The sequence below is a fragment of the Muntiacus reevesi genome, chromosome 1 (assembly GCF_963930625.1).
Source record: "Muntiacus reevesi chromosome 1, mMunRee1.1, whole genome shotgun sequence".
Taxonomy (NCBI): domain Eukaryota; kingdom Metazoa; phylum Chordata; class Mammalia; order Artiodactyla; family Cervidae; genus Muntiacus; species Muntiacus reevesi.
This window is the reverse complement of record NC_089249.1, coordinates 216783362-216808978: the sequence shown is the minus strand read 5'-3', so window position 1 is coordinate 216808978 and position 25617 is coordinate 216783362. Positions and strand designations below refer to the sequence as shown.

The 25617-nt window shown below is 57.9% G+C and overlaps 2 protein-coding genes across 6 annotated transcripts; one reads left to right on the top strand and one right to left on the bottom strand.

Annotated features, from left to right (window-relative positions):
- Positions 1-578: 578 nt before the first annotated feature.
- DBN1 (drebrin 1) lies at positions 579-14859 on the top strand. 2 transcript variants are annotated; one of them, XM_065918282.1, is made up of 15 exons: positions 1997-2098; positions 3422-3426; positions 5380-5435; positions 6020-6132; positions 6288-6362; positions 6444-6590; positions 6726-6803; positions 7045-7196; positions 7280-7343; positions 10690-10749; positions 10840-10963; positions 12189-12359; positions 12718-13400; positions 13702-13804; positions 13974-14859. In XM_065918282.1, exons 1-15 carry the CDS (start codon positions 2012-2014, stop codon positions 14042-14044), a joined length of 1989 nt encoding a protein of 662 aa, XP_065774354.1. In that variant the 5' UTR covers positions 1997-2011; the 3' UTR covers positions 14045-14859. The 2 variants fall into 2 exon arrangements, with proteins under 2 accessions (XP_065774353.1, XP_065774354.1); XM_065918281.1 differs by lacking the exons at positions 1997-2098; positions 3422-3426 and adding an exon at positions 579-810.
- Positions 14860-15207: 348 nt separating this feature from the next.
- On the bottom strand, positions 15208-24616 carry PRR7 (proline rich 7, synaptic). 4 transcript variants are annotated; one of them, XM_065934727.1, is made up of 5 exons: positions 24467-24616; positions 23033-23149; positions 17013-17610; positions 15882-16538; positions 15208-15673 (listed from the first exon to the last, which is right to left on the bottom strand). In XM_065934727.1, the coding sequence occupies exons 4-5, from the start codon at positions 16291-16293 to the stop codon at positions 15276-15278; spliced, it is 810 nt and encodes a 269-aa protein (XP_065790799.1). In that variant the 5' UTR covers positions 16294-16538; positions 17013-17610; positions 23033-23149; positions 24467-24616; the 3' UTR covers positions 15208-15275. The 4 variants fall into 4 exon arrangements, with proteins under 4 accessions (XP_065790799.1, XP_065790807.1, XP_065790816.1 ...); XM_065934735.1 differs by lacking the exon at positions 17013-17610; XM_065934744.1 differs by lacking the exons at positions 17013-17610; positions 23033-23149 and having other exon boundaries at positions 24467-24607.
- Between the last annotated feature and the right edge of the window lie 1001 nt (positions 24617-25617).

Below are 25617 nucleotides of genomic sequence, written 5' to 3'. Positions count from 1 at the left end.
CTAGGGATGGGGTCTGACGAATGGGTAGAGGTTTGCGCCAAGCCTACGGTTGGGAGTGGGGCTGGTACTGGGAGGGGAAAGAAATGAGGATGGGCTACGGATGGGCCAGGGGTTGGGGGTGGAGGGTGGGATGGACCAGGGATTGGGGGGAGGCTGGGGTGGAGGGAGATAAATGAACGACAGGGTGGGGCTGGGCCGGATTGGAATGGAATGGATTTGCGATTGGGACAGGGAGTTGGGAAGAAGAGGACTGAAGTTGGGCCTGGATAGGGCTTGGTGAGGTGGGGATGGGGAGAGGGGGATCAAGGCGGGGGGCGGGAACGGAGGCCCTAAGGTTTGTGGCTGGGGACGCCACAGGGGTGAACTGGGACGTGGAAAGAACGGCCCCTGGGTGCGGAGAGGTAGATCCGCCTGGGCGCGGCGCGCAGGGGCTGGGGGCGAGGGGCGTGAGGGCGCCCCGGGGCAGGCCGGGAAGGGGGGGCGGGCCTCCCCCTGGGCCGGGCCGGGGCGGCGCTAGGACCGAGCGCGCGGAGGGAGCGAGCCGGGCGGAGCCAGCGCCCCCCGCCCCCCGCCGGCCGGCTCCCCTCCCCCGGCCGCTGGCTCGCTCGGCTCGCAACGCTGCAGAGGCTCTGAGGCGGCGGCGCGGCGACTCCGTCTTTCCCTCCCTCCTTCTCCGTCCGTCCGTCCGTGCGTCTGTCCGTTCGGCCTCGGTCCGGCCCGCAGCATGGCCGGCGTGAGCTTCAGTGGCCACCGCCTGGAGCTGCTGGCGGCGTACGAAGAGGTGATTCGGGAGGAGAGCGCGGCCGACTGGTGAGCCCCCCGCCCCCGCCCCTCAGCCCCTTTGTCCCCGCGCCGCCGCCGCCGCGCCTTTGTTTCCACCCGGCCCCGCCGCCCCGTAGCCGGGAGGGAGGAGGAGACCCCGAAATGCTGCAGCGGCCCGGGAGGGCCAGGGAGGAGCTGCCTTTGTGCGCGCCGGGGGAGGGGCCGGGCCGGGCCAGGCGGGGCACCCGCGGTCCCCGAGCACCCGGAGGCGGCCCCAGCTGCGCGGTGGGAACGCTGGTGGCTGGACGCAGGCTGGAGAGACGCAGGGTCCAGATGTGTGGCCTGGGGCTTCCTGGCCTTGCAGAACTCCTCCACCCCCTCCTCTTCGCCTTGGGCCCCGGTGGGGGGGACAGGTGTGCACCGGGAGGCCAAGGGCACCTTCTACACCTTCGGGCGGGCGGGGACCGAACCGGCAGAGCCAGAGCTGTCTGCCCGGCCCAGCCCAGCCGGCCACCGCACAAAGGAGAAGCTAGGGCGGGGGAGGAGCGGCGCGGAGCGGGCTGGGGGCCGGGGCGCCCCGCCCACCGGGGGGCCTCTCGGAGTTGGGGTGTGATGAAAAGATGTTCGCTGCCACACGGCCACCGCCGCTGAGTGCCTCCTGTTCCCCTCAGGGGTCGAGGAGGCAGGGCTAAGTCTCCTCCCCGAGGTGAAGAGGGTTGCAGGGACTAGGCACCCAGGCTGGGACGTGCCAAAGGAACTGAACTGCTTGCCTAGGGTGCCAAGTGGGGTCCCCGGGAGGGAGCCCCCAGGCGGACCATTGTGCAGAGAGTGGAGGGAGTTTTCTGAGAAGAATGAGGGGGTGAGGAGATCCACGGAGCCCCTGGCCTGGTGGCCCAGTGGCAAGGGGCTCTCAGCTACCGCGGGGATGGGGAGGAGCTGGGCTGCCCTCTCTCCCCTCCCCAGCTGTTGTCTCCCCCTAGGTGGTGGGTGGGGACGGACCACCTGCTCTGGGGCTGGAGTCCCCAGAGTGGCAGAAAAGCCAAGGGGTTCCACACTGCCCCGTTCAGGAACCATCATCTCCCTGAAATATTGTTCTCCTGGGGCAAGTGCCCATTCTCTTCCCTAGGCCTTTTCTCCCCTTGGCAAGCAGGAAACACAAAAGTGATGTAAGATCTGAGGGGCCACACTTGGGCTGGCCTCACCCTCATGCTGGGAAGATACTGACCTGGGGGCTGGAGGAGGGGACAAGATGGCCAGGCATCCATGCCACAGTACTGCAGCACTGGCGGGCGGCCAGGCCTGGAGGGACGGACGAGGCAGACAAGCAAGCTCTCGTGTCCTGCGGGTCAGTCACAGGAGAGGCCAAGACGGGCCAAGCAGGCAGGCAGCCCACCCTCTGTCCCAGCCCTGTCCCAGGGGGGCTGAGATCATGGGAGGAGTTGAGGGCAAGTGGACGGCTTGGCCTGGTGGAGGAGCTGGCCATGGGATATGGGCCATGCCTGGAGAGAGGCACAGCCCACCTCAGAATGCTCTTCAGTCTGGGGGTGCTGCCTATCACCACCCCATTTCCCCCCACCTTCCAAAAAGCGGAGCTCCCACAACCACTGCTGGCCCGCTCTGCTCAGCGGAGGCCTGGGCTCCCACCACCCAGCAGCATCCATGTGGCTCAAGCGAGTTATTATTCATCACTGGCGTGCGTCAGCCCCCCCCACCCCGCCCCGATCTGGGTTGTGTGTGGGACACTCACAGATGTACACATGCACCCTCGCACATACACACATTTGCTCACTCCCAAGGGCCCAGATAAACATTTGGTATAAAGGATGTGAGAATCATCAGGGACATGAGGGCCCCTAGCATCCAGCATAGAGCCAGGGTACAGTGGGGTCTTCAGACTCAGGAGCAGACTCTGCACTGAGGCTGGAGGAGGGTCTTGGATAAAATCACCGTCTGGGCAAAGGGGGCTTGGCACTGCCCTCCTCTGAATAGGGAGTAAGGGCGGGGGGAGATCACACTCAGGTGGCTTATTCTGGAGTAAACTGCTACCTGATGCTGGGATCAGGGGACCATGGAACTCAGATTGTGTAGTGAGAAGAACTGGTGTTACCCTGGACGTGACCTGACTCACTGTATGACCACACAAGTCCCTGCTCCTGTTGACAAGCAGGAGAGGGATTTGGGCTCAACCATACCCAGGATGCTCAAGGCCCTTTCAGTTCTAATATCCTGAGAGTGTAGTTGTCCTGAGAAATCCACCTGCCCTGCAGCCCCCATCCTCAGCTCAACCCAGAATCTCCCTGGAGCTGCTACATTCCATCTCCCACTCATCCTGGTCCACTTTTTCTGGCTGAGAAGGTTGCTAGATGGCAGATACCAACTGGAACTGCTCTGTGCTGTCTTGAAAGTCTGAGTTAAGTGTCCCACCTTCACGAAGCTTACGATTTGGAACGGTGTCTATCTCCAGGGATTGGAGGTGTAGATTCCTGCCCCTCTCCCCCGCCAAAGATTCCTTTCAGTTTCACCAGCTCCAGCCCACCCAAAGCTCAGGTCACCTCGAATGAGTTTGAGAAGCACAGGTCTAGTGAGATCCCAGGCAGCTTCAGGTGCGTCTTCCCATTCTTGCTGGGGTGTGGTCAGCACCCCAGGGAGGGAGGTGCAGTGCAGGCCAGGGCTTCCTGGGGAGCTGGCATTGGGTCCCTGAGGGGTTTCAGTCAGGGGTGGGCCTGGGATGGAGAAACAGATCTGGCCTTCCTGTGAAGGGAGACTTATGCAAAGGCTCTAGGGTGAGAAATGCCCAGAACTGTGCTGGACATCAGGGAGCCATCCAGTGTGATCCAAGTGTATGGTACGGATACGGAGGTCTGGCTGGAAAGGCAGGTGGGGTGGAGCTCAGGGATGAAGTCCTGCTGAAATCTTTGAACTCAGCTGTGGTTTTCACCAGGTAAGGGCCAGGGCCGCAGCACAGAAAGGTGACTGAAGGTGGGTAGACAAGGAGTGAAGAGTGGAAGGGGCAGGACACGTGTTTTGGGAAGAGCCACAGAGAGCCTGGGAGAGTCTGACAAGTCATGCCGGGGAAGTGTGACTTGATGGCTAGTGCAGTGTCTGGGAACCAGAGTTGTGGAGTCCTGCCTCAGTTTCCCAGCTGCGGGATGCAAAGGGGCAGATCCTTCTTCTCTTAGGGCCTTTTGTTTCCCGTGGCAGCTTAGGGCAGCCAGACAGGTGGTGGGACAGCTGTGTGGAGAAGGCAGCTGCCAGGGTTGGGGCCCAGGCAACAGTTGGACGGGGAGTTTCTGGCCCCACAGCCCACCTGTGTCCCTTTTAGGAGGGAAGAGATCCTGAGACGCGGGAAGGGCTGGGGGCCCATTTGGCAGTGACTTGTGCTGACCTCATGGGGCTGGGCCTAGACCAGGCACTCCTTCCGCCCTCCTCCCTCCCTCCCTCCCTTCTTTCTCCCTCTTCTCTCCTCCCTCTTTCCTTCCCACCCCTTTCCCTCCCCGCCTCCTTCGTTTTCTCTTCATCCCTTCCCGCCCCTCCCTTCCCTTGTCTTCTGTTTCTGCCTCCTCTCCTCGCTCGCTTTCTGTTCTGCATCTCACTGGTCTCCTCCCTTCTCTCCTCCTAGCACCCTGCCTTGGCAGTCGGGAAAAGGGAGCTTGAGGGAGGGGCTGAGACTTCTTGCCCCTCTGGCCTTTCTTCCCGGCCCCAAGCCTATCTTCCTCCAAGTGGGTCCTGGGAAAGAGACATTTCTCTCTTCCCTTGTGTAAAATGGATGTTGAGCCACTCATACCTGTAGAGAAAAAGCTAGGGAGGAGGAAGGCTGCTGGGTCAGCTCTCTGCCAGAGCTGAGAGGGAAGGAAAGGCCAGCAGTCCCTGGAGACCAGAACCTCAGCTAGGGCAGAGGCAGCCTAGGGCTGGAAGGCCAAAAAAGCGCCGCCGCCCAGAGGCCAGAGTCCAGGCAAGAGTGGCCATGGTGACCTCATCCCCATTTCAGAGAGTCTGAGATTGAGGATGAGGGTGTGTCCCTGGGGTCCTTTGTGTTCAGGAGAATGCAGCTGGGTGGGCTAGTCGTGTGCCAATTGCTGGGTTGCCATGGTTACCAGGGGGATGCCCAGAGCTGAACAGCACCAGGTTCTCTCTCCCTGCCCCCCTTGTGGTGGGGGGAGGGGCAGTGGGTACCGAGGCACGCGCCAGGTAGGTTCCTGGCAACCACCAATGGGGGATGAGGAGCTGTAGCCAGGGAACGGTAACCAAGGAACCCGTCGCCTTGGAATCTCCATCTCACACCACTGGCTGGGTTGCAGGCTGCTAGGGCCAGGGCTCCGAGGACACAACACATTGGCTTACTGGAAGCGAGCCACTGGCCAGCAATTCCTTCCCCCTTGCCTGCTTTCCACCTGATCCAGGCCTCCCTCCATCAAATCCCAAACTGTCCCCCACTGAGTTCCAGCCTGAAATGGTGCTTAGCTCTGTTGTCATGGTGATAAGGCTTAAGTGCTAGGCTGGAATCCCCCCTCCTGTCCTGCCCCCTCTGTGTCCCTCCTACCCTCCCAAAGCCATCTCCACCCAAAATTGGCTGCCTGGGCCCTGACAGTTCTCCGAGCCACCCCTCCCTCTCCCCAGGGCTCTGTACACATATGAGGATGGCTCAGATGACCTCAAGCTTGCAGCATCAGGAGGTAAGAATTCCAGCCATTCCTTTGTCTTCCTCCCCGCCCCCTCCTCCGGTTGTTTTCTTCCCCACCCGTCTGGCTCCAGGCCACTTCGATGCTTGCTTGCCTGCGTCCAGCAGACCATTATTTGTCTGGCAAGTGTCCTTCCCCCAATCATCCCTATGATCCCCAGGGTGGGGAGGGAGGGAGACTGGTTTCCTGTTTGATTATGAAAAGACAGAGCTTCAGAGAAGGAGTGTGACTTGCCCAAAGTCACACAGCTAGGCGGGAAGGGACCTGACAGGGATGGCCCGGATCACCCCACTTTCTCCAGAGCCCAAAAAGGTTTTAGTTTACCTCAGTGGGTGCTAGCACCGCGTGAGACTTGATGTGTGAAGAACACATCCTCAGTTCTCCAAGGTCCTGGGGGATTAAAAGGCAAAACTCACACCTGCCTGCTGCCTCTTTCACACCAGCACAGAACTCTGGGACTTGTAGATCTCTGGGGGTGTCTGCAGAGCCCACAAGAGGAGTCTTTGCTTTGGATTCCAGGCCCTTTGTGGGGGAGGGGTTCGGGAGATTGGGCCTGACAACCCTCCTGATTCCCCCAGATGGGGGCTTGCAGGAGCTCTCCGGCCACTTTGAGAACCAGAGGGTGATGTATGGCTTCTGCAGCGTCAAGGACTCCCAGGCTGCTCTGCCAAAATACGTGCTCATCAACTGGGTATGCACCAGTGGACTGGGGAGGGGAGCTGAGGGCCCCAGAACAGTTCTCCTCCATCCCACTCTACTCACTGATGCTGTGGGAAGAGAGCTCTAGGCTTCAGCCTGCCTCCAACTCTTGTCTTTTCCCTCTCCCCCTTTGCTGTGACTTTGCAGGTTGGTGAGGATGTACCTGATGCCCGCAAATGTGCTTGTGCCAGCCATGTGGCTAAGGTGGCCGAGTTCTTCCAGGTGCGCATGGGGTCAGGGCTAGCGGGGGTTGGTGACAGGCGCAAGGACTGGCTGCCTGAACCTGCCGTCTTCCTGCGGCAGGGCGTCGACGTGATCGTGAATGCCAGCAGCGTGGAAGACATCGATGCGGGCGCCATTGGGCAGCGGCTCTCCAACGGGCTGGCGCGGCTCTCCAGCCCTGTGCTGCACCGACTGCGGCTCCGTGAGGACGAGAATGCCGAGCCGGTGGTCAGTGTGCGGGCCCTGCCTAGCGCTCCGCTGGCCAGTCCGCTCTCGGTCCTCCCTGTTTCCTGGGAGGGCAGAGGGGTGCTCCGAGCACTTGGCCTGCGGGCTGCCCCCACACCAGGCCCCTTGACTCTGCAGGGTACCACCTATCAGAAGACTGATGCGGCTGTGGAGATGAAGCGGATTAACCGCGAGCAGTTCTGGGAGCAGGCCAAGGTGCAGACCCCAGCCCTGGCCTGCTGTCTGGGTGGCTCCTCCCTGTCTTGACCCCACAGGGCTGCTCTGGCTCCTCTCCTAAAGCCCCTCCCTTCAACAGGAGGGCCCATCCCATGTGCTCCCCACACTGAAAGCCCCTGAATTCACAGAACCCTGGGTCAGGGATGGGGGTGGGGTGGGGTAGGGTGGGGTGGGCCACAAGCTCAGGGCCTGCACTGCCTTGGCATGGGGGGGACTGCAGAAGGAAGAAGAACTGAGGAAGGAGGAGGAGCGGAAGAAGGCCCTGGATGAGAGACTCAGATTTGAGCAAGAGCGGATGGAGCAGGAGCGGCAGGAGCAAGAGGAGCGGGAGCGCCGATATCGGGAGCGAGAGCAGCAGATTGAGGAACACAGGTGTGCCCTCGGCTCCACCCCCACCTTGGGCCGTGGCCGCACCTCGGCCAGTCCTAAGGGCTCGCCTGCACCTTTCATTCCAGGAGGAAACAACAGACTTTAGAGGCTGAGGAGGCCAAGAGGCGGTTGAAGGAGCAATCTATCTTTGTAAGTTCTTAGCCCACGGTTTCTCTCTACTGGTCAGGGAAGTGGGGATGGTCCCTGAATTACTGGGCCCCTTGGGAGGTAGTCAGAGTCTTGGGGACAGTGCTGAGCATTCAGGGTACCCCTGCATCAGCATGGGACGTCCTGCCATGTCAGGCCTGATCCCTGATCATGTGGGGTTCTGTCCCCTGGCTGTGGGTAGAGACCTCTTCGGAGAAGTTTATACTCTAGACTGAAAGAGAAAATCTACGTTGACCCAAACCCTCCCTGACCAGGCTCCTTCTGCCCCCTTCCAGCAGGACTTGAGGGGCTCAAGGTAGATTAGCCGTGCTTCCTGTACTTAATGGGACTTGAAGCCTGGTCCCCATTGTAGTAATGCTGTAGAGCCTCTGAAAGAATCTGGGCTGGTGCTCTGAACATCTGTATACAAGTATGTGTAGTGTCTCCTTTAGGGCAGGCACTTATTCCGGGGGTACTTGGCTGAACCTCCAAACATTGGGATGGCCCTAGGATCATCATGGATTGACCCTTTCACAGCCACAGTGGAGACAGATCTTCATGCTTTGAATTGAATTTTACATTTGAGAAATAGCGAAGATCATTCAGTGCTGAGCATGGTACAGTTTGAGACAGGAGGTAGGCAATAGTCGTCTGGACTGCGACTATGGTGGGTAGCTGTTGAGTCATGGGGACTCAAGCAGACTTCAAGGTCACACCCACAGGAGGCTGGGAGGGAGGTGGCAGGACAGTCTTGCAGGCACTGGCATTAATGGCTATCATAGATCATTCCACTCACATTAGCCCCTAGAGGGTGGAAAGAATGTGTGGGTAGTAAGCTCCAAAGTCATTCATTCAACAAACCCTTGCCACCTCCCATGTGCTGGTGTTGGAAATATGGTGGAGAGCAAGATGAGGAAGGCTCTTTTACAATTAGCTGATGAAATTAACTGCAGCAAAAGGTACATAACATAAAAGGTACCATCTTTACCGTTTTTAAGTGTATTGTTCCATGGCGTTAAGTGTATTTATTTTATACAACTGTCACCACTGTTTATCTCCAGAATTTTCTTCATCTTCCCATACTGAACGTCGGTATCCATTAAACACTAACTCCCTATTGTCACCTTTCTCAGCCCCTGGCAACTGCTCTCTCTGTCTGTGATGTGACTAAGTACCTCATATGAGGGGAATCACGCAGTTATTTTACCATTTATGACTGACTTATTTCACTTAGCATACCATCTTCAGGCTTCATCTATGTGTCAGAATGTCTTTCCTTTTGAAAACTATTAGTATTCCATAGTATATGTATACCAGATTTTGTTTATCCATTCAGAGCAAGGTCTTTGGGGGAAAAAAAAGAAACTTATTTTTATGGAAAATTTCACATACATGTGCACACAAAGTAAAAAGAATAGTGAACCTTTGACTTGATCGCTTATCTTCACCAATTACCAGTGTTTCAGGCAAAGATTTACAGTGTTATACCATTATTTTATAGTCTCATCTGGCCCTTCAAGTATGGTTCATGTGACAGTGACAGTAGGTATTTTAACAGGTCACTGTGGTGACCCTGCAACTTCAGGTCCCCTGAGGAAGGTCCCACACAAGAAACTTTGGAATTTACAACCGTATAATGCTTTCTTTTGACTTGAGGTACTCTGCTTTCTCCCTTCTGATAAGAATTGCCTTCCTTATGTGAGTTCCCTTTTTGCCTGGGATACTAGGAGTTTTCATTTATCTGAAGATTCTGAAGCACAGCAGCACCATTGTCCTTCCCAGTTACTGTGTTGATGTCTCTCCTACCCCCAGCTCTTCATTTGTTTTCATGCTTCTCACAGTGTTGGTAGTTAAGGCTTTTGTGGTAAGCTCCCTCTGGTCCTTTTTTTGAGTGAGGCAGAGGAACCTAGTCCTGTGACACTAGACAGGGGTGGCATAGCAGCAGAGGCTGGTGGGATGTATGTTTTGAGGGAAGACAAAGAGCTTGACTGGAGTCCCTTGGAAAGTTGGAAGAGAGAGCGAGGTCAGAGGAGGAGTTCCTTCTGGGAGACAAGAAGTGGTGGTGAGGGTGACAGCCCTCGAGGCTGCTGGTGCGGTGAGGTCACCTGAGGAAACGGGTCCCACTGAACATCAGGCAGAGCGCTCACACACATACATAAGTTCTCATCCTGTGTCACCCACAGAGGGTGGGGAGATAATCCAGAAACAGGAAATTATGACACTGTAATCGGTGTGTGGCTGGAACACCTCATGGGGGCCCAGGGAAGGAAATGACCTGAATAGGCCAAGGGCCCCTTCCCCAGGAGGTTCTGCCGAAGCTGAGGCCGGAAGCAAGAGCTGGACCCAGGGTGGGGGTCAGGCACATGGGCAGAGAGATTCATTTCCTCTGCCAAGGCCCAGAGTTGGGAAGTTGTATGCATGTTACAGGACCTACAGCTCCACTGTGCTGAGGACTTGCTGTCTGCCTCTCACAGGGTGTGGGCGAGTCAGGGCAGGAGGGGAGTGTTGGGAGAGATGATGGGCTGGATCAGACAGGGAGAGGGGAGGCCCAACCAAGGACCCCCACCTATCTTTACTCCTGGGGCTGCAGTCCCCAAACAGCAAGTGAAGTGGGCATGTGAAGGGCAGTAGGGAGTGGTGGGGACTGGCAAACAGGCCACTGCACTGCAGTTCTCGTCGAAAGCTGCTTTGGGGCACACAGGCGTGTGTTGCCAGGGCTGCTGGCATTTTCAAGAGAAACTGAAGACCCTGATTTCAGTAAGAAACTTGATTTTTGAGTGAGTGAGTGATAGTTGCTCAGTCGTATCCGACTGTTTGCTTCCCCGTGGACTGAAGCCCGCCATGTTCCTTTGTTCATGAAATTCTCCAGGCAAGACTACTGGAGTGGGTTGCTATTTCCTTCTCCAGGGGATCTTCCCGACCTGGGGATTGAACAGAAGTCTCCTGCATTGCAGGTAGATTCATGATTTTTAAGTGATGGCAGTTAATTAATGTTTTGGAAAGATCCTTTCAGGGTCTATAGAGAAAGAAGTAGAGGGAAAGAGCAAGGAGGCAGGGGACTAGTGAAGCCTCAGTCATGATACCAAGATTCAGGCTGCACGGATGGCCAGGTCCTGGGGTAAGAGGTTCGAGAAAAGTTAGCTACAAAGCTGGGAGTGTTCCTGGATGGCCCTGGATGCCCAGGGGCCTGTCTGGACTGGAGATGAGGCAGCTGAGGACCTTGCAGATGAAAGGTGCTGTGGGAATGGGTCATGAAAGTGGTTTCCGGTAGTGAAAGAAGTGGGCTGCAAGAAAGCCCAGAGATCCTGTGGGGGTAGAGTGCTCAGAACACTATCCCTTTGGTTTCCAGGGTGACCAGCAGGATGAGGAGGAAGAGACTCAGATGAAGAAGTCAGAATCAGAGGTAGAGGTGAGCACTGTGGGGGGGGACCAGGGATCTGAGTTTGGCCCGGCTGCCTCAATCCGGCCCCGCCTGGCCTGACTCTCCGTGTGCCCCCAGGAGGCAGCAGCCATTATTGCCCAGCGACCTGATAATCCACGGGAGTTCTTTAAGCAGCAGGAAAGAGTCGCATCGGCCTCCGCAGGCAGCTGCGATGTGCCCTCACCCTTCAACCACCGACCAGGTAGTCCCAGCTCCCACACCCTTACCCAACCCCCACTCCTCAGGTTTTGGTCTTGAGCCTCTTTGGGACCTTCCTCGGAAGGGAAACCTTGCCCAAGGACCCCCTGGAGAAGCCAAGGCCGAGCATCACGTGTGCTTCCACCCACCGCCTCCAGGTGGCAGGGCTGAGAAGGGCTCGAGCAGGGCCTGGTCTGAGCAATGGGTGGTGCTAGAGGCCGTGGGGGCTGAGGGATCCCCCTGGCTGCTGTGAGTGGCCCTGCTGGGATTGAACTTGTGTTATCTGAAGAACTGTAGGTGCATGGGGAGTGGGGGCTCGTCCTGTCCTGAGATTGAGCAGCCTGGAGCTGTACTCTGGGTTCCCTGTTTGGATTCTCCCTGGATGGCTTCCAGCTCTCCTTGAAGCACCTTTCTGCTCCCTGTGTGCTGGCCTGCTTGCCCCTTCTGTGTGCTTGGCTCAAGTGCTAGGGCTCTGGGGGTGGGGCAGGCTGTTCCTGGGTGTGGGCGGCCCAGAGGCTGGGGGGCTGGCTGCATCGTGATGTGTCAGGCTCTCTACCGTGTGTGGTTGTTGCTGGTGGCAGTGGTCTGATGACTTGAGGCTCTGATCCAGCTTGGCTGAATGTGTGCCCTGGCTGAAGGCAGCTTAGACATCCAGGGCCGGCCTGGGGGTGGGTGAGGCCTCAGGATGGGGGTGGGGGAGACTGACCCTCTCTTGTCCTCTGTCTCTCTCTCTCTGTCTGTCTCTCTTGGCAGGTCGTCCGTACTGCCCTTTCATAAAGGCATCGGACAGTGGGCCTTCCTCCTCCTCCTCTTCCTCTTCCTCCCCTCCACGGACTCCCTTTCCCTATATCACCTGTCACCGCACCCCAAACCTCTCTTCCTCCCTCCCATGTAGGTAGCAGTCCCAGGCCTCTGCGGGAGGGGGTAAGGAGGGCCCCGCTTCCCAGCAGCCCCCCTGCCCTCCCCAAGCCTGATCGCTGATCTCTGGTGTTTATCCCCAGAGCAGGTACTGCCTGCTTCTTTCCCCTGGCCCTGAAGGGGCACTGGCCCTCCGGGGGCCTGGCTTACAAGGTCTGGAGCTGTGGTCTGGCCCCTGGGGGGCCTGGGGAGCTCCCAGCCCCCACCCAGACTCCAGAGAGGAGGGGCTGGCCAGGCCCCAAGTTAGACAGTCCTGTTTCTATCTGGTTCCTTGGCCCTCACTGATCAGCCTGGGGTTTTCTGTCCCACAGGCAGCCACCTGGACAGCCACCGGAGGATGATACCTACCCCCCTCCCTGCCCGGAGCCCCTCTGACTCTAGCACGGCCTCCACCCCTGTTACTGAGCAGATCGAGCGGGCCCTGGATGAGGTCACGTCCTCGCAGCCTCCACCACTGCCGCCACCACCCTCAGCAGCCCAAGGTATGTGAGGGGGCCCTAGCCCCTGCACTGGGAACTCCAAGTGGCTGCTCTACGGTCCTGAAAGTGGCTGGGGCAGGGACGAGCCCTGTCAGACCTGCCTTCTCTGGACCTCAGTGTCTCCCTGGAGTGGGGACTGGGCCTTCCTCCCAGGGCTGCTGAGCAGTTTAAAGACTACGGGTAAAGGGGTAGGGTAGCAGGGGCCAGTGGGTGTTAGAAGGCACTCTGCATGGAAGTCTTAGTGGAGGCCTTCTTTCCTGAACTCTTTAGTGGGTAAGCAGGGTACTCTCAGGTGGCTGCCCAGGGCCCACCTCCTTTCCTGGGAGCTGATCACATGTCTCCTTTGTCTTTGCTTCGACAGAGACCCAGGAACCCAGCCTCAGCCTGGATAGTGAAGAGACCAGCAAGGAAGCCAGAGCAGCAGCCCCTCAGGCCAGGGCTGGCCCCCTGGAGGAGTCCCCTCAGGCCTCGGAACCTCCCGAGGGCCAAGGCAGCCCCATGGAGGAGAACTTGATGTTCATGGCATCTACAGAGCAGGCAGACCTGGCTGCTGCTCTAGAGCCGGCTGTGGCTGGAGCCTCTGCAGCCGACAGCCCAGCAACTGATGCCATTGAAACCGACACTGCCGCTGCTGACACTGCTGTTGCTAACACCGTCACCCCTGCCGCTGCCAACCTCATTGACCTATGGCCAGGCAATGGGGAAGGGGCCTCTGCACCCCAGGCTGAGCCTCGGGCCCCCACACCACCTTCAGGTGCCGAAGTCTTGCTGGCGGAGGTGCCCCTGCTGGATGAGGTGGCTCAGGAGCCACTGCTGCCAGCAGGAGAAGGCAGTGCCAATCTTCTCAGTTTTGATGAGCTGCCTGAGCCGCCAGCCACCTTCTGTGACCCAGGGGAGGAAGTAGAAGGGGAGCCCCTGGCTGCCCCCCAGGGTCCAACTCTGCCCTCAGCTCTAGAAGAGCTGGATCAGAAGCTGGAGCCAGAGCTGGAACCAGAACCCCACCTGCTGACCAATGGCGAGACCACCCAGAAGGAGGGGACCCAGGTGGGGCTGGGGCTACCTGATGGGAGGGGAAGTAGTCAGGGCTGGAGCAGGGGGCTGACCCTTGGTTCCTCAGGCTTGCAACAGTACCCTGCCACCTTTTTCTGTGACCCACATTGTTGGGGGGAAGCTATTTCATTTCCCCTCCATGGGCCAGCTCTGCTTTTATTCCCAGGGTAGGCATCTGTGTTTCCCTGGCAACCACTGATGGACTCACTGGTTGCTGGGGAAACGAGCTCAGGCCTGTTGGTCAGCCCTAGTCCTGCTGGGTGGGGCCCAGTGACTTGGAGCTTTTCTCCTGCAGGCCAGTGAGGGGTACTTCAGCCAATCACAGGAGGAGGAGTTTGTCCAATCAGAAGAGCTATGTGCAAAGGCTCCGCCTCCTGTGTTCTACAACAAGCCTCCAGGTAGTGCTGGGATGGATGATGGAGAGGAATTTGGGTGGGGGTGCTGCGTTCAAGTGTGGCCAGGCAGCCCTTCCCCCATACACAACTGGGACAGCTCGCTGGGGTTGGGATGGATACAGGCATGGATCTGCTGAGCCATCCTAACTCCCTTCCCTTCCCCGCATCATAGAAATCGACATCACCTGCTGGGATGCAGACCCAGTACCGGAAGAGGAGGAGGGCTTCGAGGGTGGTGACTAGTCGTGGTGCCTGCCCTTAGGCTGCCCTCGCCAAGGCCGCCCACCTGCCCCGTCTCTGGCCAGATGGTCCACAGTGCCTGCACTCGCTGCAGCTCCGCCTGGCACCCACTCTGGATTCTGGCCCTGGCTGGGAACTTGGCCGCATCCTTACCCACAGGGCCCTACTTTTACAGCTTTTCTCTTTTATTTTTTTTTTTTAAAGTTGATAGGAGACTTGTACAGTTGACTGGTTTTCCTCCCGTTGGTAGTTAAGACGCTGTTGCAAATTCCACCCCCTTCCCACCCGGTCCAGATTGTAGCTCTTAGTCCTTCCTGCTCACTCACCTGGCCGGGGTGGAGGCCTCACCTGGCGTGGGGGGGGGAAGTTCTGGTGGGAAAATGTTCCCCCCATCTCTTTTCCTAGTTTTCTGTTTCTTGGAAAAAATATCACTTTGTATTCTCTGTCCAGGGCTTCAGATATTTTGCACGAATTTTAAAACATGGCAATAAATGGCTCGTGGGCTCTGGCTCCCTGGGACACCCCTCCCCGCCCTTCTCTTGACCCCTCCCCACCTGGCCCAAAGGAAGAGAAGCAGGCCTAGCTGGGGCCTCTCAGCTTCCCGGCCCTTTCCTGCCCCCTCCTGCTGGGCAGGTCCCAGGCTGGAGGCCCTAGGCGTGATTCAGGTCAGGGCTATGGGTGGCCCCTCTCCACCTCCTCCCTCTTTGCTTGGGTTCCTTTTTCACGTTCAGTAACTGTTTTTTGGAAAGCACAAACTTCTGTAACAGGTCGTGCTCATGTCTGTTAATAAAGAAATCCAGATCCCTTCAGGCCTGCTGCTCCGGGCCTCCAGGGGCTGATCTGTGGTGGGCCGCCTGCCCCGACCCCATTCCCAACTCTTACTACCTCTAAAGCTGTGATGGCATCCTCACCAAGGCCCCCAAGGAAAGTGGGGTATGAGACTCAGGGGAACCAACCAAAGGTTTGGAGCAGGCTGACCTCAGCTTTAGCTCTACAGCTTGTCTTGGGCCGATGAGATTGGCCACCAGAACCTTGGCCGCAAGCAGTGGGCGCCCCCTCCGCTTGTACCAAACCAGATCACACACCTTTATTATCCTCAAAATGTAACAAACGGGGTAAGAAATCCCTCCCTCCCGCCCCACCCTCCCACCCCCCGCAGTCCAAGGGAAGCATTTAAAAAGCCCCGCAATCAGGCCAGGAGTCCGCGGGTGGGGCTCGGGACGCCGGGCGCCCTCTATACGGCTGTAGTCCTCCCGAACAAGGGGATGGAGACCGGCAGGCGCCAAGCTCCGTGCTCCAGTGGCTCTCGGCTGCTTAGCTCTGAGTCGGTCCAGCTGGGGAAGACCCGGCGGCCGCGGTCCGCCTGCAGACAGAGCGCGGGGCAGGGCGGCGCGGGCCGCGGGGCACTGGGCAGGTGCAGAGCCGACGTGTAGCCCCGATCCAAGAAGAGCGGCTTGTAGCTGGGTGGCGGCTGCTCCTGTTTCTCCGCGCTGTCGCGGCGGCTCAGAAATGGCGTAACGATCTTGCGGTAGAGGCCGCGCGTGTCCGTGAGCACCTCGCTGTAGGGCGGCGGCGGCTCGGCCATCATCACCGCCTCTTCGTAGCACGGTGGCTTGGACATGTCCGATTCCGCTGTGAGGTGGGAAAGCAGTCCGCGGGTGTGAGGCCGACTCAGCCTCCTGCAGAGGCCTCGGCCAGCCCCAGCCCACTCCCTCTTCGTTCGCTGGAGAGGCTTTCCCGTGGAAGCCCCGCAGGAGAGCAGCGGGCCCTCCTCTCTCCCCCTGCCGAGGCCTCGCCCACCCTAGTGAGCCCGCCGCCCCCTGGCGCACGCGGTGCTTACCTTGGCGGGGGTAGCTCCAGGGCCGGGGCGGCACGGATAGGTGCGGCGGCGGCGGGTGCGGAAGCGCGTGGTGGTGTGCGTGCGGGTGCGCGTGTGGCTGCGCGGGCCCGTGGTGCAGCAGCGGGTGCACGTGCACGTGCTGGTGGGCGTGCGCCGGCGCCTCAAGACGGCCGCGGTGAGGGGGTGGCGGGGGCGCCAGGCCCGGGGGACTCCCTGCCAGGCTGCCCTCAAGCTCAAGGGGCTCCAGCTCAAGGGCTCGCAGGTTCTGCTCACGCAACCGCTCCTCCTGGCGCCGTTTGAGGCGGCGGCGCAGGAAGCTGCAAAAGCAGCAGAGTAGGACGATGAGACCCCAGATGAGCCAGAAACCGGCAAAGCACGTGAGGAACGTGTAGGTGCCCTGGGACATAACCATGGCGGCGGCGCGGGCGGCGGGTCCTCGGCTGCTTCACTGGACAATGGGTTCCTCGACGTGGCCCCGGGCCCGCGCCAAGCTCCCAGACGCCGCCAGCGTCACTCGAGGACCCGCGGCCGGGGGCTGCCCGCAGCTGGGCTCAAGTCGTGCGCGCGCCGGCGGGGAGCAGCAGCAGCAGCGGCGCCCGTTCCTTCCCATGGCGCCGGCAGGCGCGCTGGCGGGCCTCACCCGGGACCGCGTGGAACCTGTAGGACAGACAGGGCGCGGTGAAGGCGCGCTACAGCCCCCGACGACTTCCTTGCCCACGCGGGTGCCCTGCGCATTCCCGGGGAAGCCTCCTCTGCGGAAACCCCGCACTCCGCGGGGGCCCGGTGACGTCACCAGGGATGACGTCACGCCCCGAGGTTTCCCCGGTAGGGCTTTCCCGTATCTGAGACCCGGCCGCCGCCACCGCCGCCTCCCATCCGAGGTGATTCCAGGCCGGCCAGCAGGGGGCGGGCGAAGGCCAGGTTCAGCTTCAGTGTTCCTGATTCTCCATCCGCATCTCGCGGGTGCAGGGTACCCCAGCTCCGAACGGGCTTCAGTCTGCCCATAGGAAGACACCCAGGGCGCTGAAGGGGGGCCACTGCGCGGTTGCTTTGCGGCGGGGAAAAGGTGGTTCACCTCCTAGGCCCCACGAGCAACCCGTTGGGGCCCAGCTTCAGCTTGTGCATACGCACCTGGCAACGTCTGGCGTCCTAGACCTTGTTCCCGCTCCCAAACCTGGCTGCCCAGAGCTTGGAACATTCCGGCCCGCACCGCGGCCTCCTGGTTGTCTCAGCTCTTGTAGGGGGGATCAGGCGGACGGTTCTTAGTGGCTACTGCGTGCTACCAGCTTGTCTTTGTCTGAGCCGAACATGCCGCCGAGCGTGGGCCGTTCCCTCTTTTCCTTTCCTCTAGGCGCCTCCGCTCGCTGAATCCCATCTCCGTCTCCGCTTCCCGAGCCTCCTACCCATGCGCAGCCCGACTTGGCCCTGCCCTTCTAGCTCCAGGCCGCCATGTCCCTCCCCCCAACTCCTTTCCCTCTCTGCAGAGGGTAGGAAAACTAGCTCAAGTAATTGGTACCGCCTGGGTCCACATCACTTCAGATGGGCACTTCCAGTTCCACTTCCTCTCCACAGTCAGGGTTGAGAGATGAAGCTTGCATCGTAAGAGGTATGTAGGAGGGGGAGCCCTGACTTTGGAGGGACAGTGGCAGGCAACTGTTCACCACCCCCTCAGAACAGGAATGAGCTCTTCTTGAATGCCTCACATCCAAGGCGTTTCACATACAGTAACCTTTTGGGGTAACGAATTATTCCTGTTTTACAGATTTTACAGTTAGCAGCTGTGTGGATGGCAGGTGATGATTCTATAATTTGAATCCAAGCCTGGGGTGTTACGAGTGCCGCCCCCTGAGCTATTCTGTGGGTCTCTTTGGACTCCCCGTCCCCCATCCTCGGCATGCCCAGCCAAGGCACACATGTATTCAGCTCTGGGCATCACAGTGGGCCTGAGCCCCAAGCTGAGGACCCCACATTAAACTTAGACTGGTCTGAGAGCAAGCTGGGGGGAAGCCAGGCCGCCCAGCATACCCCACACTTCTCCCCAGATGGCTCCTGTCTGACTCCGCGGCCGCTCTGTGCCATGTGCCACTTGGCGCCCATGCCAGTCCCTTTCTCCTGGGCCTCCATTCCAGAACAGACAATGGCAGGAACAATAGCTCCACCCGCCCCCTTCACAACCCCACCACGAGGCTGCCATGGCGACGCAGCCCAGATAAAAACACGATGCTGCCAGTCATTGGGGGTTAATTAAATCTGTTCTCCTTTTCCTGAGCCCACAGGAATTTTCAGGAATGCTCTGAGGAAGCTGGCACTAACTAGGTGCCTCCTTGGCTTGCAGGGCCAGAACAGCTCTGGGTCACAGAAGCACTTCTGGGGCTGGAGGTGATGCAGTTTAGCCAACTCCAACGCCAAGGACTGTCTGCTGTGTGAAGCCTCGTTTTAGAATCCTTCCATGCAGAATAATCTTATGTAATCAATACCACCTTCCTACTGTGGGGGTCATGCCCATCTGATGGATGAGACAGGCTTAGAAAAGGAAATGACTTGCCCGAGGTCACACAGCTAATAAGGGGAAGAGCTAGGATTTAGCCTGACTCTGAATCCAAAGTCTGTGTTGAAACACTTTCCCCTAAATGATGAGTGTGATGTAAGTATGTGTGAGCACTCAGCACAGGAGATTTGGTACCTGTGGGGGCACTGGCCAAGGTGGCCAGCCTGTAGTCAAAATGCACCTTCCTGTACCTTTTCACCAAAACTTGGTGCTTCTGTTGACCAGCCCTCAGTTCAAGAGCAGGAAAAGGCTACAGGGTGAAGGAGAGGTGGAATGGCAGCTCTAGGGTTAATAAGGAACAAAGGACAGGGACTGTGCCCTGAGGGGTAGCTCAGCTCGTTGGGCGTTAGGGGAACAGACAGGCCAAACCCAAGACCCGCTGGGTGCCACTGTCGCCTCTCTAGTCTACCAAATGGATGTGATCCCCAGCGAGAAGGTGGTGTTGAAGATCATGTAAGACGTGATCATCAACGTATGATCATGTAAGATCATAGAAGAGGCATAGAACAAGGCCTGACACACAGTAGACAGGCCTTGGCGGATATTTTTATTTCTATTTAGCTAAATACCAGCCAAGTGACAGAACTATTGCTGAATTGTACAGACTTGGCCACCGTGGTTCTGAGAGAGAAAGTCTGCATACAGTCTCAGCTGAGTTGGCCCTCTGGCCTCACACTGACTCCAGTGCCTAATGTGGAGGGGAGCAATGACAAATGCCTCTGGGGCTGCTGCTTCATCCTGGTGGTCCAGCAGGCCCAGATGGCAGGAATCCTGCCTGAGCCTCCCCCCTGGTCTGGAGGGAGTTGCTCAGTAACATCTCATCTAATTCACAGTAGGTGCCCACTATATAAATGTCAAGGGATTCATTCAGACCTTTCCAAGGGCTTTTCCTAAGCCAAGTTTCTCAAAGCCTTTCCAAAGGATTATTCCTTTACCCCTTCACGCCTCGTGCATGCTCCTGGCAGGTCTGGAAAGCCCTTCAGATGCAGACCCTCTGCCTGTTGCTTACAGCAGCTCATCTTCTCCATCCCCTGCAGACACATGCCTGGTCCTTTAGTAAATACCAACTCCAGCTGTGTGCTGGGAGCAGAGCCTTCAGCCAGGCTCATCCTTAAGACTGCTGTTTATGCTTTGTTTTCTGTTTGTTTCCTCCTCATTCTCTTTACTTACCTTCTTGTGGGTTGTTTAGACATTTTTCAGGGTTCCATCTTGATTTCTTTGTGGAGTTTCTGAGTATATCGCTTTGTAGGGTTTTCTTAGGCCATGCTCTCACTGGGAACACGGCGGGGGATGGGACTGAGACCTGGGGAGGGTTATGTTGTCTCAGTTTCCTCATCAGTGGAGAAGAGTGAGCTAATCCACACAAAGGGCTTAGAGACACCCCAAAACATGAGCACTGCTGCCCACAGTTTCAGAGCTGGGGGTGCAGAGGTGTGTGCCCCAGGGCTGGATGCCACAGAGTTTTCTCTCAGTCACCTTATAAACTAGGTGAGCATTCTGCCCATCTGACAGATAAGAACACTTTGCTCAGACAGATTAATGGTCTCTGGGGCCTGGTACACTGCTGTGTGTACCTCCCACACTGTTCCTCTGCATAAAGCATTCCAGCACCCTAACCTTAGACCCCAAAGATCTGCTGCTGGGTCGTTTATCTCCACAAAGAGCCCACCATTTACACCATCTGCCAAGTCCTGTTGTTTTTAGCCCTCAGAGTTATGTGTCTTCATCTGTCCACTTTCTTTTGTCCCCCTGTCACTGCTGGCTTGGCCAAGCCACTGTCCTCTCTCACCTGGGCTTCCATGACCATTGCCACCACTTTCTCTGCTTCCACACGGTGCTCCTGCTTGGCCTGCCATTCTCCACACTGCCTGTTTCCCCCAGGCCGCCTTTGAACCCAGCTGCAACACAGCCTCACTGCTCTGGCCCCAGCACTTGCTCCACAGCCTCTCGGTCTCACCTATCACCTCCCTGGACGTGTCAGTTTCCAGCTCCCTAACCACCCCCCAAGGCTGGCTGAGAAGTCCAGCAATATTGATCACGGTGTTCTGTAGTCACTTGTGTCCAACACGAGGGCTACGTCTGTCTTCATCATCTGGCATATAGTAGCTCAAAAACCACTTGTTGAAGGAGTAACTGGAGGTGTTCAGTTACCTGTTTGGTCTTTTACCTGTCTGACAAGGAACGTCTCAAGAGCTAGGTCTGCATTTAGTTCATTCCTGGTACATGTTGCCCATTCACCAAAACATCACTGATAACCAGGCTATCACCAGCTCTCAGCCCTCACAGGGAGGTTTATAAACAAGCTGAGGATACATACATCTACGTGAATAAAAGGAAAAGTCTATGTTGAGATTAAGATGTGTACCAGGGGCTCTGAGGTGGAAAGAGGAAAGGGGTTCTGGGTCACAAGAGGAAGCCCTGGACATGAGCCCAGAGCTGCTAGTCCTGTGAAGGAAGAGGAATTCAGGCCAGGGGACAGAGGAGAGAGGGGGGAGAGTGGTGTATAGAATGAGGGTGGGTAGGAAAGGTGACCACTCACCTGTCCTGCGTGCCCTCCCTGCATATGCCAAGTCCCTTGCTAAGCTCTTTACATTCATTGCCTCAGGCAGGAGGGTGCTCAGTCACTCAGTCGTGTCCAACTCTTTGCAACCCCATGGACTACAGCCTCTGTCCATTGAAATTTCCTCTGTCTATAGGATGTTCCTCTGTCCATAGAATTTTCCAGGCAAGAATTCTAAAGTGGGTTGTCATTTCCTACTCCAGGGGATCTTTCCTGGCCCAGGGATCAAATCCGAGTCTCCTGCATTGGCAGGCAGATTCTTTACCACTGCATCACCTTGGGAGGTAAAGTTTGCATGCGTGCATGCTAAGTCGCTTCAGTCCAACTCTTTGTGACCCCATGGACTGTAGCCTGCCAGGCTCCTCTGTCTATGGGATTTTCCAGGCAAGAATATTGGAGTCGGTTGCCATTTCCTTCTCCAAGGCAGGAGGGAGATGCTGTCATCCCCACTCTACAGGCAGGGAACTGGGGCCACTTCAGGCCCACGTGGCCTGTGGGCTTATGAAATCCAGGGAACTGTAGAATCTGGCAGGAAGGTCATTTCAGGGAAGCACTGGCGACATTTTTACACTCCTCTCACACCAAGACAAATGAACTGAAACCAGAGAAAAGTGACAGGAACTGTACCAGCTGCCACCATCAGCCAGGCATGGAGCTGGCCAGAACCTTATTCCCAGCGAGGCCAAGGTACTGGCTTGACACACTTCACTTGCTGGCATCTCTGTGATCCAACCTCGGCACCAGGCCAGGAACCCGGGGCTTGGGAAACTGCAAATGGGACAAGACATGGGGGCCCTAGGGCGTTGGTGTCTACTCAGATCTGCCCCTCCAAGGGAGGTGGCCACAGCTCGGGGTGGAGGGGTAGGGGGAAAGCAGAAGGGATTATACCCTCCTTTGAGGGGCTGCCTGGTGAACACACAAAGCACTGAGCAGGGAGACCTGGGTTCAAATTCTCCTTCTGCCCAGCTGTGTAAACCCATCCCAGCTATTCCCATGCCTGAACTGAATTTTCTTCACCTATAAGACAGAAATGATGAGACCAGCCTGGCAGTGCCAAGGGAGGAGCAGAATTGATGTGGGATGTGAAAATACTTCAAGACCAGCATACACAGCTGCACTTGACAAATGAAACTGCCAGCACCTTGCAGCCTTAATAGTTCAAATGTGTTAACTGGCCACGGTGCCACATCTACACAAGCCTGGAGGTAGTCCAGCAAAAACTGCTTTCACTTTCTCATGGGTCAGAGGTCTCAGCCTTGTGACTCAGGCTGGACACTGTTCGTGGACATGGTTTGTTGACCCGTAATCATTTTTTTAAAAAATATTATGATTAGTTGTCAACATTTAAAAATCAGGAGATTTTTACATAAACGTCTGGATTTTTGGTTCACCTTGAAAATTGGACAACTTGGTCATACCAAGTCCACATTCTGACATGGTGACCTAGACTGCAGCTGATTAGTGCTCTAGTCCACCTGGGTCCTGAAGCCATTTGGGTTTCCAACCCCTGAGCTAGACTGAGCACCCACAGGGGCCAGCAGTGCATGGGCCTATTATTGCTAAATTCCTTCTGCTACCGCCAAGGTTACAAGCTGACCAGGCCGCAGAGCCCACAAACCAAGGAATGGAGCCTCAGGGATTTCCAGGGGACTGAGGTAGCCCTCACTGTTCAACTTCTACTAGAGAGAGGGAGGGAAGGAGGCAGCCCGGCAGTAGCGGGTCCTATAGAGCATCTGGAGGAGCAAGAATCTGGCTGCTATTGCCAGAAAAAGGAAAGGGGTACCAAGACCTAAAACAGGGAATATCCTCACTGGAGGAATGTGGAAGGTTAAGAAAGCTCCTCTAGAAGACTCTACAGTTCTTTTCTGCCTGGGTCACAAGAGATGTATGAAGCAATACCACAGCAGAGAGGGGCCATGCCAGTAGAGAAACTAACACTGGAAACCTGGCTCCACCACTTACTGATTGCGCAGCCTTGGACAAGTCACTTCACTTCCCTGAGCCTTGGAGTCATCACCTCTAAAGTGGGGATCATAAACTTACCTTGCACAATGTTGTAAGGACTAAGGAGATCATGGATGCAGAGCGCTCAACACAGGTCTCCGACAAAGCAGGAACAGAATGAAAGGAGCCTGTGAGTAATTCCAAAGGCACTCCTGCCTGTGGGAGATTCAGGCCTGACTTAGGACACCACCCATCTAAGGGTATCTTTGCCTCAAATGCCTAGCTAATGGTCACCTGTGATACCCAGGACACCTCCCTGGATGGGAAAGGAGACCCCAGGGTGGTTGTGATCACTGGGATATTGGGTCCAAGGCCTGCAGTCGGGGCTGGCATCTGCTGAGTCAGGCCTGGGAGAGCTGGCAGGAGGGCCCTTTCTCTCCCCCAGCAAGCTGCCCACTGAGGGGAGGTTGGGAGGGGAGCCAGAGGTCATTTCCTCTGACTCAGCAGCCATTCTGCCCTCAGAGGAGCTCCCCTTGGAGGACAGGGCATCTCCATGTGGTGCTGGCCTGCCTGCTGGCCAACCTGCATGCCACCCAGCACAGTCTGGGCTTTGTGCTCAGACAAGAAAGGGACACTTGTGATCCAGACAATGGGCTGGGTGCTCCCATTTGGCCTGGGCTTCAGCTTCCCTGGATCAGCTGTGTCCTTCGCTCCTGCCCACGCTGCTCCTACCCCTCCCTGGAGAATGTGGCTTGAGAAGAGGAGCAGAGAGACCCACCGTGGGCCCAAGCTACCATTTGGCACATGCTCTGGCCGTGAGGAGGAGGGAGGTGAGCATCTTTCCTCTTCCCTGGTAGGGACCATCGCCTCTCAAGCGCCCAACTCATGGCAGGCCATTTCGCTGGCGGTGGGTGCGGTAGGGTAGAGGGATCGGGGAGGGGGTGGGAGGTTGGTGTGGCGGGGTACGGACCCCGGACCCTTGCCTCCTCTTCCCATGGCAGGCCCAGTGGCTGGGCCGCCCCCACGTTTGCTGCCACCCCAGGAGCCCTGCTGCGACGACTGTAGCCACGTGGGAGCCAGCTCGTGCCCACGGGGCCGATCGCCCCCCACCCCCACCCTCGACGGCTGTGGAGGCAGGCACATCCTGACAGGGCCAGAGGGGCGAAGTTCCCCCCACCGCGAGAGGGAGAGTCCCCCTCTCCCTGCGCCCCTGGGATGCGGCCCCTCGTGAGGTGGGGGAGGGGGCGTCGCCGCCCTGCAGCCGCGTTGCCGGGGAGCGCAACCCCGTTGCTGTGGCAACCGTTTCCAAGCGAACCGGCGGCGGCTCGCGCCCCGCTCCTCGGCTCACTGGCGCCCTCCCTCTCCCCTCCCTCCCTCCCTCCGCTGTGGGCTGGGGGAGGGGCTGGCCGAGGTGGGGGTCCGAGGCGGCGACCCGGGGCCAGGGAGCGGAGCCGCCCGCGGGGAGGGGCTCAGCCCCGGGACCATCTTTTGCCTGCGCTCCGGACCCGATCGGCCCGCCGCCGCTGTACTCACGGGCCCAGGCATCCTCCTTGAGCTCGTCCTCCTGGCTCAGGGCGAGCGGCGCCGGCCCCGCGGATACAGCCCCAGACCCGGGGGAGGCGGCGGCCCCAGGGAGCTGACTGTGGCAGCGAAGGCGGCTCCGAGCGCTGGGCTGGAGCCGCGGGGCGCGCGCACGGGCGCGTACACGGCGCGTACCGAGTCCGGCGTGCGCGCGCGCGGCAGCCAGCAGAGTGCCCCCACCCCCGTCCCTCGCTGCCGAGGAGGCTGTCCCGGGAGCGAAAGGCGGAGGACCTGAAACCCACCTGCGGCATCCGAGACTCAGCAGGAAGGGCGCCAGGCTCACCCTGCACAGGGAATGCTCACCCCACGCCACACAATTGGCAACAGGCTGTCTGGACCTGGCACACTCTGGCAGACCCCGTGCAGGCCGTCGTCCGCCGAACACACAGTATGCTGAGACAAGCAGCTGAGATGGAATACCCTGACACACACAGTCACACACACACACACACACACACACACACACACACACACAGACACACAGCTCAACGCGGAGAGAACACACGTGTCCTGGCCCCGGTCACGTCCTGACAGGCACCGCACACACCACACGCGTTGGGAAGGAGTTGGAGCAGGCGGGCACCCCACTGAATCTCCAACTTAACAAATATATGGTCCACTCCCAACTCACATCAGTCCTTCCAGTGAATCAAGTCTGAATTTGCATTGAAAGGACTGCTGCTGAAGCTGAAGTTGAAGCTCCAATCCTTTGGCCACCTGATGGGAAAAGCCGACTCATTGGAAAAGACCTTGATGCTGGGAAAGATTGAAGGCAGGGGAAGGGGACAACAGAGGATGAGAGCTTGGATGGCATCACTGACTCAATGGACATGAGTTTGAGCAAACTCAGGGAGATGATGAAGGACAAGGAAGCCTGGTGTGCTGCAGTCCACAGGGTCGCAGAGTCAGACTCTACTGAGCAACTGAACAACAGCCCAACTCACAGCCCTCCCCACTGTGTTCCCAGCACACACTACAACATGTCTAGTAAGAAGTAGCACATGGAGTACTAGTGCTAGATCTGTACATCTGGCCTCCAAGGACTCTGTTCATCTTCAGGGAACAGAGGTGAACTCTAGTCAGGGCCTCCACTGCCTAGGCTG